The sequence below is a fragment of the Cyclopterus lumpus genome, chromosome 7 (genome assembly GCF_009769545.1).
Source record: "Cyclopterus lumpus isolate fCycLum1 chromosome 7, fCycLum1.pri, whole genome shotgun sequence".
NCBI lineage: Eukaryota > Metazoa > Chordata > Actinopteri > Perciformes > Cyclopteridae > Cyclopterus > Cyclopterus lumpus.
This window is the reverse complement of record NC_046972.1, coordinates 17,369,520-17,381,750: the sequence shown is the minus strand read 5'-3', so window position 1 is coordinate 17,381,750 and position 12,231 is coordinate 17,369,520. Positions and strand designations below refer to the sequence as shown.

The 12,231-nt window shown below is 42.4% G+C and overlaps 1 protein-coding gene across 5 annotated transcripts; it reads right to left on the bottom strand.

Annotated features, from left to right (window-relative positions):
* Window positions 1-71: 71 nt before the first annotated feature.
* Window positions 72-11,388, bottom strand: hipk1a (homeodomain interacting protein kinase 1a). 5 transcript variants are annotated; one of them, XM_034536455.1, is made up of 17 exons: window positions 10,982-11,335; window positions 9,386-10,113; window positions 8,818-9,191; window positions 8,597-8,720; window positions 7,719-7,838; window positions 7,318-7,404; window positions 6,916-7,097; window positions 6,645-6,795; window positions 5,905-6,109; window positions 5,615-5,733; window positions 5,079-5,216; window positions 3,999-4,150; window positions 3,714-3,866; window positions 2,853-3,014; window positions 2,520-2,737; window positions 2,033-2,163; window positions 72-1,589 (listed from the first exon to the last, which is right to left on the bottom strand). In XM_034536455.1, exons 1-17 carry the CDS (start codon window positions 11,019-11,021, stop codon window positions 1,188-1,190), a joined length of 3,486 nt encoding a protein of 1,161 aa, XP_034392346.1. In that variant the 5' UTR covers window positions 11,022-11,335; the 3' UTR covers window positions 72-1,187. The 5 variants fall into 5 exon arrangements, with proteins under 5 accessions (XP_034392346.1, XP_034392348.1, XP_034392347.1 ...); XM_034536457.1 differs by having other exon boundaries at window positions 2,544-2,737; XM_034536456.1 differs by having other exon boundaries at window positions 3,999-4,147.
* Between the last annotated feature and the right edge of the window lie 843 nt (window positions 11,389-12,231).

Sequence of the window (12,231 nt, the reverse complement as noted above, 5' to 3'; positions counted from 1 at the left end):
TTTTTTTTGTAAATTGTGCCACAGTTGATTTGGAAGCTGCAATCTCAAGTCGATCAAGAAAAACATAATTGGCAACTTGAGGATCTTTATTGCGTATATAATACGGTTTAAGGTTCATTGTGTGTTCTATGTAATGCAGCACATCACAGCAGGATTGTAAGAAAAAACATTTCACTAAACCAATGATTTGTTTAGAAGCGGTTACGTACTGAACATCAATTCATATTTTTATAAATCATCTTTTTTTCAGATTTAATTCACAATCAAATGCATAACTGGGAATTTTACAATTGCATTCTGAATGGCTTTGACATGACAGTGTGATATCCAATCAGATGTTTATGTTCACGCTTTTACTTCAGACATCACTTCACAAGACAAGAGCTTTTGTGTGTTTTGTCGTACAAATGTAACTAAACATTAATAATCCATCATCTGCGAGTGACACTTAAAATCAGTGCAGCTGCAGTTTTTACGAACCCCTCCTGAATGCTACTCCAAGTCAGACACATGCAACCGTAAGAATTTCACTGTAAAAAACACGACAGTCCCCTCTAAATAATTTACTGCATCAATCGCAATACTAAACATGGACATATAATAATAGGTTTATGACCAGCAGTAAAACAGCTAACATGGAAAGCAGTTGAAGAACACAGTGACACATTATTATTATTATTATTATTATAATAATTAAAAAAACACAGTATAGCTTACTTACTCTTTTTAAAAACACGCACAGAAATTAAACGTACAACATTACTTACTTATAACAATTGACTTAATCGTAAGACGATTGTGTATATGTAAATGCTATTAAAGCTGAAAGTCAGCGCTTTAACCTCATACTCATGTACTGTACTGGAGCACAGAACCAACACTACAATAAATGTGTCACTGTTCACATACGTACAGACTGCTCCGTTTGTCGCTGTTAACCTGCTGTACACGAAAAGAAAAAACTCCCAAAAAGGTGGAATGGATATCTAAAAAAAAACAAAAAAACAACATCATTAAAATATAAATACATTCCATGATTATTTTATGGCAAAATAATCACTGAAAGTTGTAAAAATAAGGACTGGACAATAAAGGAAAGTAAAAAGTCTAATCACAGCCGCCCGTGATGAGCTTGTGCTCGTCTCTAGTCTCGGTCTTCATTTGGTCGACATGCAGTGTTCTAGTCTTTACAGGAAGGGATACTGGTTGAGTTTTTGCTGGTAAGTAGCAGCGTGGTGGAAAGGCTTCCCTCCCAGCTGCTGTTGGTGGTGGTTGCCATACTGTCCCGGAGTAGACCCTCCCAGGGTCAGGCTGCCACTCTTTTGGAGAAGCGCCAGGGAAGAGTAAACTGCGCCCGTCCTGCCATGGCGGGATGAGCCACCTTGCATCTGGTCCACAGCTTGGGACACGGAGGCCAGGGCGGCAGAGGCCGGGTAGGCGTACAGGTTCGGGGTGGAGCTGAAGAGGGAGTTCTCGTGAAGCCGGTAGGATGAGTGGGACGAGACGGGAGGGGGGTATGTGGGCTGTCGCCTTAGGGAACTACTGCTTCCTGTTTGATCGTGGGATGATGACATCACAGACTGCTGGATCTGAAACAGAGAAAAGGGTCATGAATACCCTCAGTAGGACACGAGTACAATAAATATAAATACTGCAATGTGAGTGATAAGGTAAGAAAGCAGGTGCAGGCAATGCAGTCGAATATGTATGTATACAAGTATTGCATGACGGTAGTATGAAGAAGGAAGATAAGTAGAAACATTACATAAGATAAGCCAATAACAACTGGACTGCTGTGTTGCAGTAGTGAATTTTGGGATACGCTTCGCTCTGAATTCCGCTTCAAAAGCAGCAAGATTGCCTCACATTGAGTCCCAGTGAGCTCGAATTAACCACAACATGCTCGCAGTCTGAACAAGCACTGGGGGAGTAACCGAAATTCCTAACACAAATGTTGGTTATTGGGACAGAACCAGACTCTTTCTGGTTTCAACTTGTTGAGCAGACACAAGGAACATTTGAAAGCGGTTACCTGACTCAGATTGAGAGGCTGAGATCTGCTGGACGCGGCCCGTTGGTGGCGTTCGGTGTGGGAATCTCCAGCCCGACTGGACTGCTGAGTCGAACCTTTTTTGGCTTTTCCAGAGCCACTTGTAGCTTGATCTACGAGTGCAAAACCAGACAAAATATTGTGAGCACTTGGAAGAAAATAGATTACAGCTGCTTGAATTAAATGGATCAGTTTAACCCGTCAGCTTTTTTCCTGAACGAGGTTGATTTTTCTGAGCTAAGTTGAGCAAAAAGTTGTGCCCATGTCTATTTCCAAACATTACACTTTATAACTCCTGTAGACCAGATCCACGCCTTCTGTTCCTTTCACAATAAGGAATAGACATAAAATGAGCATATTTCGTGTTGTTTTTTTGTCACACATGTTTTGTGCAAAGGCCTTAAGAGCTGAGCTGAGTGCACCTAAAATGGATCCACATCTAGTTATTTAAAACATAATGAAAGTATACTCGAGGATCTCTGCTCTGGAGGACCTGGAGCTGCTGGGGCTTTGTGGGTTGTGCTCTCCCCCGGCTGGCTCTTCACAGAGGGCATGATGACGGCCAAAGACTTGGTGGGCTGTGAGGTTGTCTTGGAGCTCAGGGGGCTGCTGTTGGAGGAGTCGGAGTCATGGGAGTCGTGCACAGTCACACAGCTGATCACGTTGGCCCTCTGGCTTGTTCCAGAGCTACAGGAGAGAACAAGAGAGGTATTAAAATAAACATTTCAGCAAATATATATAAACGTATCTCTGTGAAAATTCTAATTCCAATCAATCCAAACAAAAACGGAAATGAGCTCACCAGGCAGCAGGGAGCTTCCTGTCATCGTCATCTTCTGAGTCGCTGTGGATGGTGATGATGCTGACAGCAGGGCTCGGTGTGTCCGAGATGACGATGGGCTGAGACTGGTCGCCAGCAAAAGCAGAAGCGTTGTGGACCACAGTGGTGGCCGACGACACAGGCCTGCAGGGGAAGAAGATGCTCCATCACACTCTTGTTATCGCAAAAGGCAGCAGGCACCTATTTTTGTGGCTTTTAATGTTCTTTACAGCTTGAACTTTCATTTTAATATGAAATAGTAATACATTATTATATCCGTATTAAATAAAGTATACACTGCTGGAGCATCTAAAAGGATAGGATCACACTACGTTTCATTTGGCAGAGGCTACAGTTCTGTTAATCTATATTTTTATTGTCAGAAAATACCATGCAAAGACCAAAACCACCAATGTGATAGTCTGTCCTGTAATATATTCCAACCGTCTGTGGCTCTCAGCCAGCAAGCAAAGACAAGTAAATAGTCTATTTGTTTGGGACATTTAGTGCTCTACTATTTACAGAACATTTTATGTGTGACAACAGTGTGTTTGTAATAGTTTTTTTAACAACGACAGAGCTCTATGGCACAGAGGAAGAAGCTATTTCAGGCAACACAGACACAACTGTGTCTCAATGTTAGTTTTGGTGTAGTGATGGGAAACACATTTTTCACAATTTCCGAACGGTAGGTTAAAGCTTCAATGAGAATCGCTGGAGCCCTTCTGTCTTTGAACAAGTGGTCAGGGGAAGCCAGGGATCAAACCGCCAACACCACAATTTATAGAAGACCCGCCTTCACCCCCCGAAAGAATGTGAATGTGTGAGATTCTGAGAGTATACCTGGCTTTGCTCTCGGCATGTCGAGCCTTTGACCTCTTTCCCTGTTGGGATCTTGAGTGAGCAGCTCCTGAGTTGTGGCCTTGGGAGGCAGCGTGACGGCCAACACCAGACTCCTGCTGGCTGAGGCCATCGAATTGGCTTCCATGCCGACCCCTACGGAAACGAGAACACACTTAACTTGCACTTACATTTTAAACTTACCATTTCATCGGAATATTAGACTGACCTGAAGCTATGCTTTTAATCACAGCATAAAGACACAGGGTCCCGTCAGACTAAACTCACCTCCAGCCAGAAGCTTGTTGACTGTCGGGTAGTGGGGCTCCCATGGGTGACTCAGGCACCACTGCCTGTCCAGGGTTGTGGATGGCCATGCCTTGCATCTGCTGCCATGTGGAAGGGATGAGGATCTGCTGTGTGCCTGTTGGCCAGCCCTGCTGTATGCACACACATGCATCAAATTAATTCATAAACTATATTGTATTTAAAAAACTTCAGCAGTGTCTCATTAAGAAGAGAACAAAGTTCAGTGTCTTGACTGTAATAAAATAGAAGTCTGAGTTATTCTCTTGGAGAGTCACACTGAAATAAATTTATCCTGAGTACATGTCTGAGTACATTGTAGACAAACACCAACATTCCCATCCAGCAGACTCTAACACCACCATCTCAATCTTGTTTCCAGACTTATTCCTGTGCAGAGAGATCTTCATTTGTTAAGAATCAGAAAGAAATGTGTTAAAAAGAGTCTTAAGAAGCAGAAAATACCAGACAAAGCTTCAAGAAAGAGAATGAAAACACATATTTCACTTATATTGTTATTGGTATAGGCCTAAATTAATTTGGCAATAATCCGTTAAAAAGGCACAGTGCGTAGGATTTGGTGGCGTCTAGCGGTGGGGTTGTAGATTGCAACCAATACCCCTCCACTCACTCCTCCCTTTCCAAGACGTGGTGACATCGTTCGCCTGATGAAGAACTCTATCGATGCCCACAATCGGTTAAACAGCACTTCTTCTTTGCCGTTCCTCTAATTGACAGATCTAATGAGTGGCAGAGGCACAAGTATTATATGAAAACAGATGTTTAAGGGCGTTTATATATCCATTTAACTGTGGGACTGGAAATGTTCCACAATGATTGAGATTTACAAAACAGAACCATGCGTATGTGCTGCGTATTAAACTTTCTGTTCAAAGTTTTAGTTGTGAAGTTCATCTGGCGCCTCAAGCTGCAAGCACAAACCCGACTGGTGAGTTGCATATGCATCACAGGTTCTGCTGCATATCGCTGACATACATGTGCTTGGAAGAGGTAGGAAGGAGAAAGAAGAGATTTCAACCAGTTGCGATGATAGCGTTTTACCAGCATTGAGGCCTTCTGGTCCAGGAAGTCGCCAAGGCTCGCACCCCCGCAGCCAACTGGCAACCGGACCGAGCCTAGAGGAGACATTTCCGCCACTGAGGCGTACAGGCTGCCTATCAGCAAGGGGGCGAGGGAGGCCTAGGAGGAGGTGTGAGGCGTGGTGTTATGGCATTTCAAACAGACTGAGAGAACACACTTGGAGCTGCTCCATATTGTATTGTGTCCTAAAAAAGAGGGAGTCCTTGTTTTGGATCAAGAGTTTTCAGTTACACACCAAAACAAGAATACAAGATTTGCTAAGTTCCATAGATGACGAATCTCTCTGCAGGGCTCAATACAAATACAACCAGCTTTTGGCTGAAAATATGGGTGCCTTTATTAATTCACCTTATAGTTAGAGCAATTAAGATACTATGCAGTTAAATGTCATGCTTGTCTTGCCCAGTGTAATAAATGTTGCTTCGTTGCTACATTCCACCACTGACATGGTCAACTCCAGCGAAGCCCAACCCAAGTGGTCATGAAGTGGTTCCTACCTGTGCCAGCATGCCGGGCTGGATGTGAAGAGACTGGGACGACTGGTTCTGAGGAACTAAAGGTACGGAGTTGTCCATCCTCACTGGATAACTAGACGGCTTATTGGATGTCTGAAGACCTGTAAGGAAAAGATGGAGGATAAAAGAAATGTAGGGATTGTTAACAAAAAAAACAAGGTCAAATATATTTATAAAAGGTTTCTTTCCTTTAGTGGCTTGTTGGTCAAATCATTAGTCAATATAATTTATTTTCATTGAAGCTCAATAACACGGAGATCTTGCTTTCTTACCCTGGATGGTGGGAGGGCAAACTATGAGTGTTTGCTGGAAGGGCTCAGTCTGGGCGCAGAGCTGCGTGGGTCTGGTCTGCAGCGGTAGTCCCTGCTGGGTTAGGCCAGGGATGTTTATGGTGGCCTGTTGGTAGAGGCCAGGCTGGTAGTTCAGCAAAGGGACGTTACTGCTCAGGGACAGGGACTGGCCCCCCGTTGAGGCCATCTGCAACACAACAACATGAAGAAAACATGGTAATCAATGCCTAAAAAGAGAAGTTCAGCAAGGAAATCCAGGGGCCTCAATGCAATGAACAATGATAAAGTTCACCTGTTTTACGACCATCTCAGAATCTATGGTTCCAGAGATGATTTCAAAGGACAACGTCAATTCCCTTACCATATTGTTTTAAATAGATGCACTAAAACAGTTTTAGAACAAAAGAAAATATGTGCGGCTCAGTTAAATCCATTGAAATGAATAAACAGTTAGACATTAATGCAGATTGATTCGATTGAATCCTCTGTGGCTTCTATATGAGCCAGAAGTAATCAGTGGGGAAGAAATGATAGTATAATTTCAGAAAAATTCAAATAAAGAGAATAACAAATCAGATTGTATGCGTAGAAATGAGCACATTGACACAGCAGATAAATGAGGCCATTACTTTACAAAGCTACTGATATAAACTGCAACAAGTAATAAAAAGTAACTTAATGAAGACCACGATGAGCCTGAGGAAGATCAGAGATATTCTCACCTGATTGTGCTGGTTTAGTTGGCTACTGAAGGTGACCGTGAGGTTGGTGGCTGCACTTGGTGTGTTGTTGCTGGCAAATATATTTTTGCCATTATCAAACGCGGTGCATCTGCGTTTGCATATATCCATATTTTGGAAGCAGGACTTCACACTGTAAAATATATATATATATATATTGGTTTAAATTGTCAGAAAAGAACAAAGATGGAATCTTGAAAACTAACTGGGATGCTGAACCAGCCAGCATAATCCTTTTTGTCACTGAACGTACTGTGAGCTGTGGGGGAAGTGCAGCAGGTGTGTCATGGTAACAAAGGGGTGGTTTAGCGTCTTCAGGGGTGTGATCCGTTTGTCGGCGTCTACCGTCAGCATCTTTTTCAGCAGGTCTATGAACTCCCGCCGGTCAGCCTTCTCTGCCAAGATGTCAGTCCCCTCCAGGTTCGTCATGTTCACCTGCAGAACGACAGGAAGTCTGGCTTTGTCAAACGAACTGCATCCTGGTGCACCCAACGACATCACATCAAAGTTCATGTCATAGTAAAAGTGCTAACTGACACACCCATGACTTATTTGCCTTGTACCCCTTTAAATGACCAGTTTTAAAACCAGCTCTAGCAACAATATTACTGTAAACTACAGGAACTTATCTGGAAATAAACGTCTCCGTCCTCACCTGCATCATATCATCCAGACAGTTGAAGATGTATTTCCGTGCCTCTTTTGACTTGATGCCCATCTCTGCCTCATACTCTGCAGGTGTCTGCAGAGAAATAAGCATAAATACAGCAAAGCCTCAGTATACTATGATACTCGGGCCACTGTAGATACAAATTAAATAACAGAGATTGAGATGTTCTTGGATGATCTAGATTTGAGATGTTTTTAAAGTCTGACCTACTGATAAAATATTTTCTGTAAGGACTATATTTGACAGAAAAGCTCGAGACTTTTTTCACCACCGTCCTAAAGACTTGTATTGGCCTTAATATGCTAATGTAGTATACAGTATGTAGTGTATATATGCGTGATGATAGAGACTGTCTCAGAAATGTCCGTCTCTGCAGAGTCCCTTACTTTGAGTCTCCAGAGGGGGTAGCTTGAGTCAGGGCCTCGGTTGAAAAAGCGGCTGGTCTTGGTTCCGGCACTCAGCAGGTACTCTGCAGGAAGACCCTGGGTCTGAGAAATGTAACGAATCTGAGGGAGAAAATTGAAGAAGAAAAAGGAGGAAAAAAAAGAAAGAAATTTGATAGTCTGAGACAGCCTGTGACCTCTACTTGTGCTCAGCAGTTTATAGTTATCATCATAATAGCCGATTGTGTCAGTCTCTGAACGACATCGAGTTGGATGACATGTAAACACTGTGGTTACTATTTTAGTAAACTCTCACGTGTCCCCAAACATGTTTTGATTGTAGAACTTTTCATTGCCGACAAAATATGTATTAGTCTTCAAACACATTCCTCTTACGTATGATGCACAGACTGAACAAGTGACAAGTGGTGCGTTAGCAAAAACAAATGTAATTTAGTTTTAAATACGAACTGTCAACCTTGTGGTTAAAAAGGAGGACCTTTTAGATATGATTATTATTAGTGAATGCATCTAGTTGTGTAGTTTTTTTTTGTGTTTTACCTACTTCCTACCTTCGTCAGATATGTCAATGTGATATGTGATATGTCAATATCAAAAGACACACAAAAAGGAAATAGTACAGCTCTTGTAAAACCAGACGTTGTCATTTTTACCCAATTCAGTTTTGATACCTGTTAAGCAAACGAGATATTAATTTGTGAGCTTTTTTTCTTGTTTCCTTTCTCTTTGGAGAAAGCCAGGCTAGCTGTTTTATCCTGTAACCAGTCTTTATGCTAAGATACATGAACCGGCTGTTGATTGACAAAAGAATATACATGTCAGTTTAGAGGAGATATAGTTGTGAGGGGGCTGTAGCTGACCTGATCATACTCGGAGGCACCAGGATAAAGGGGCCATCCCAGAAACAGCTCAGCAATGACACATCCCAATGACCACATGTCGATCGCTTCACAGAAAGGAAGGCCCAGAATGATCTCTGGAGCTCTGCAAGCACATAATAAAGTGCAAATGACAGGACCACAGAAGGTAATTTACATGTTATGCAAAGCTCTTACTTCACAGTTCAGGCTGATGTACTCACCTGTAGTATCGTGACTGCAGGTACGTGGAGCAAACCGCTTTGGACACGTGGCTGGCGGAGCCAAAATCAATGACTTTCACTCTGTACGGCTGCCTCAAAGGGTCTACTAACATGATGTTTTCAGGCTTCAGGTCGGCGTGGATCAAACCAAGGCTCTTCAGCTTCATCAGTGCCGTGGCGACCTGTTGCAGAATCGGCCGTATGCACTTGAGCAGCAGCGGACTGAACTTGCTGTGCTTCAGGAAGTCGTAGAGATTCTGCTCCAACATCTCAAACACAAGGCACGTGTGGTTCTTGTGCTGGAAACACTCGTATGAGCGGACAAAGTTGAACTCATCTGCATTCTCTGTGCTCAGCCTGCTTAGGATACTCACCTACAGGGAGGAAGATGAAGATATTGTGTTGATTAATAGACAAATAATGAAAAAAACACCAGCTAACCATGTGTTGGATTTTAACCCTTTGGACCCTAGGCGTTTATTACTTGGGTTACACTCCCTTCATTTACAGGCTTTTAGCAGAGTCACAACAAGTTTTAGACATTTTAGTCCTCTCAAAACATACTCACTTCAATTTGACCTTGCCGAGCATAAGAGGGATGGTTCTTCAAGATCTTAATTGCCACTATCTCGTTTGTTCCCCGCTTCCAGCATTTTGCCACCTGGCCGAAAGTGCCGCGTCCCAGGAACTCAAGCACCTCGTAGCTGTTGGACATTGAGCACAGAATCTCATGCTGGACCAGCTGGTAGTCTCCCTCGCTGTGGGAGTTGCTGCTCTTTGTGGTAGAAGTGGAATGTGCTATGGACTGAGCTGTGGTGGTTCCCCCTCCACCACCAGTGCGGTTGGAGACCACGGGGGCCGAGAGCTCCTCCAGTATCTGAACGCTGTCGCTGCTGTCCACCTCCTCGCTCTTCCGCTTCAAGCTGTACTGCTTGTGGTAGAGGTTGCACGGCTGTGAGGAGGACTCTGCATCCTTGACACGACGGCTGGAGGAGGAAGATGAGGAAGAGGGAGGTCCACGAACACTGCCTGTGCTGTCTGCCGCGCGCACCACCGTCTGCTCCCTGGAGCCGGCTGTCGGTGGATGCACCTGGTTGGTGTTGTACACCGAGTTGAAGTTGGAGCCAGAAGTGGAGGGTGCAGCTCCCTGGGTGGAGCTCTGCTGGTAGTACGCATTGTCTGCCAGCTGGTTGGACACATCCCAGGCCGTGTTCTCAACTTTGAGCCTCTTTGAACGAGAGTAGGCACTGGAGGACACGGAGGGAGAGGAGAACACCTGGAGCTGCGACGCCATGTCTGCAGATTAAAGATCAGCAGCAACCATCACTATGACATCTAAAAATAAGACATTGACATGGGTGGACTTACGAGTTTACTTAAGATGATACAAACAATATATGAAAGGGAATTAGACCTACAACAATTAAGTTGAAAATCAATCCATAACTATTTTGATAATTAATTATTATAAGTAATCTTTGAAGCAAAAATGACAGAGACAAAGAGACCTCTGAGTCTGAGTAGTTCAGTAAGAATAGAATACATTCCTATGCATAGTATAATTTAAAACAATAAAACTAGTATTACTTATAATCTTACATTATTATCTTTCTTATGTAATTGTATATATTCCTTGTAAAAACTACTTAGTTTCCACTTTCAATGCTTCCTTTAGTGATACTTTTAATTAATTAGTTCTATTTTATTGCCTATTTTAAAATTATATTCTAACGTAATTCACTTGTTTTGAATATATATACAGTGTCTGAGTATGTAGCATAGAGGGGGCTGCAACTACATTACATTGCGCAATCCTGTATTCTACAATAACAATTAGAAATCCCTAAATTATTTTGAGCGAAACACTTTGAAATGGAAATAATACATGTGGTGTCTTAATTACACTGATTATGTTTAAAACATCCATACAACATTTCCAACCTTTAGAAGCCTATAAAATGTTGGAACCAGATTAACGAAGTTAAGTAATTGATTAATCAATTAACTAGTATTAACTGTCACTAGACTAATGACCCTTATATATTGAGCCCAACAACACACCACGTCAAGTGCCACTCCGATTAAAAAAAATATATTTTTTAAAAAGGTGATTGCAATCTGGACTGGTAGTAGCAACGCGTTGTCTCTTCCCGAGTGACAATACCTGTATTTGGTGACTGAACACACCGACGCCGATCTGACATTTAAGGCCTCATCGTCACCTCCTCCCCGGGCTCCGTGTGGCGCTGCAGCGGATCCGCTGGAGCCGTTGGCCGCCCGCCGTAGCGGGAGGGATGACGGCTGAGCTAACAGCTAGCTAGCTAGCGAGCTGCGGACATCCGAGTCACATCTGACTCGAAGTCGCAGTCACATCGCGTGAACAAGAAAAATGTGCATAATGTCACTTGACATGTCAGACGCCATCACAATGGTCACTTTCGACTGCACCGGGGCTCCATCGTCGTCTCGCCGTACATTCTACCGAGAAGACGTAACGGCGAGACGACACGGACGTCAACGGACGAAGTGATCGAGCCAAAGATCGTCTATGAGTCGCTCCATGTTTCACTCAGTATTGAAACAATGCACCGCCGTTTTAAAATAGAAATCAGTTTACGTGCAGCTGGATTAAGTGTATTAGCGTCCAAATACACTTTGTACCAACAAGTAATCATTGTGCAGAACATTTCAGTTTAGAATAATTTATATTACATTATTGGATGATAATTACTGCAATATCATTCTAGGATTGGATGGTAATCATTCATAATTTCCACTAAATTCCCTGATAACACCACAGTCAACACATGCCTGTATTGTTCAGCTATTCATTTGATTACATGTTTTTTTTCTTCTTTTGTTGTCATTCCTAACGGAAGGTTTCATATAATAATCTTTAAAAAAACAGATTTCAAGGTAACTTTCATCCAGCGGACGTGAGAAAGTGTTTCAATCATTACAACTCTCGTGGGACATAATCATTGAACATTTCGAATTGCACTTACTATACTTGATATTGTGGTCAACATAAAAAACTATATGTCACTTCTTAAACATATCCATATGCAACTCACCAAGAACAAGTCTTAATATTTGTGGCATTGTGTATATTTTACACAACCTATTGATTTCATTGTTATATTGCACTCTATTTGCACTCTTTCATGTTCTGCAAATGCTGCACAACAATATCCCTCAGGATTATTTTTTGGCATTGATGTTAATAATACAATAAACACTGTGAGTTTAGAAAGTAGAATATAACAAGGTGTGTGTAATAACCCTGGATTTTCATAACTATCTCCTGACATTAAAACTTCAACTAGTGTTTTACTTCTCATTCAAGATGTCAGGGTTTTTTTACTCACTGATCTCATCTATTAACACTGAAGGGCGCTGTTGTGTTATCTACCT

What these genes read in the sequence shown, in the direction of transcription:
- hipk1a (XM_034536455.1), bottom strand. Translation starts at nt 11,021, where the DNA reads ATGTCAGATCGGCGTCGGTGTGTTCAGTCACCAAATACAG. An exon ending in ACCAGAAGGCCTCAATGCTG is followed by an intron (nt 4,151 to 5,078) that starts GTAAAACGCTAT and finishes GTGTGCATACAG; the next exon opens with CAGGGCTGGCCAACAGGCAC. An exon ending in TCCAGAGCAGAGATCCTCGA is followed by an intron (nt 2,164 to 2,519) that starts GTATACTTTCAT and finishes TTGCACTCGTAG; the next exon opens with ATCAAGCTACAAGTGGCTCT.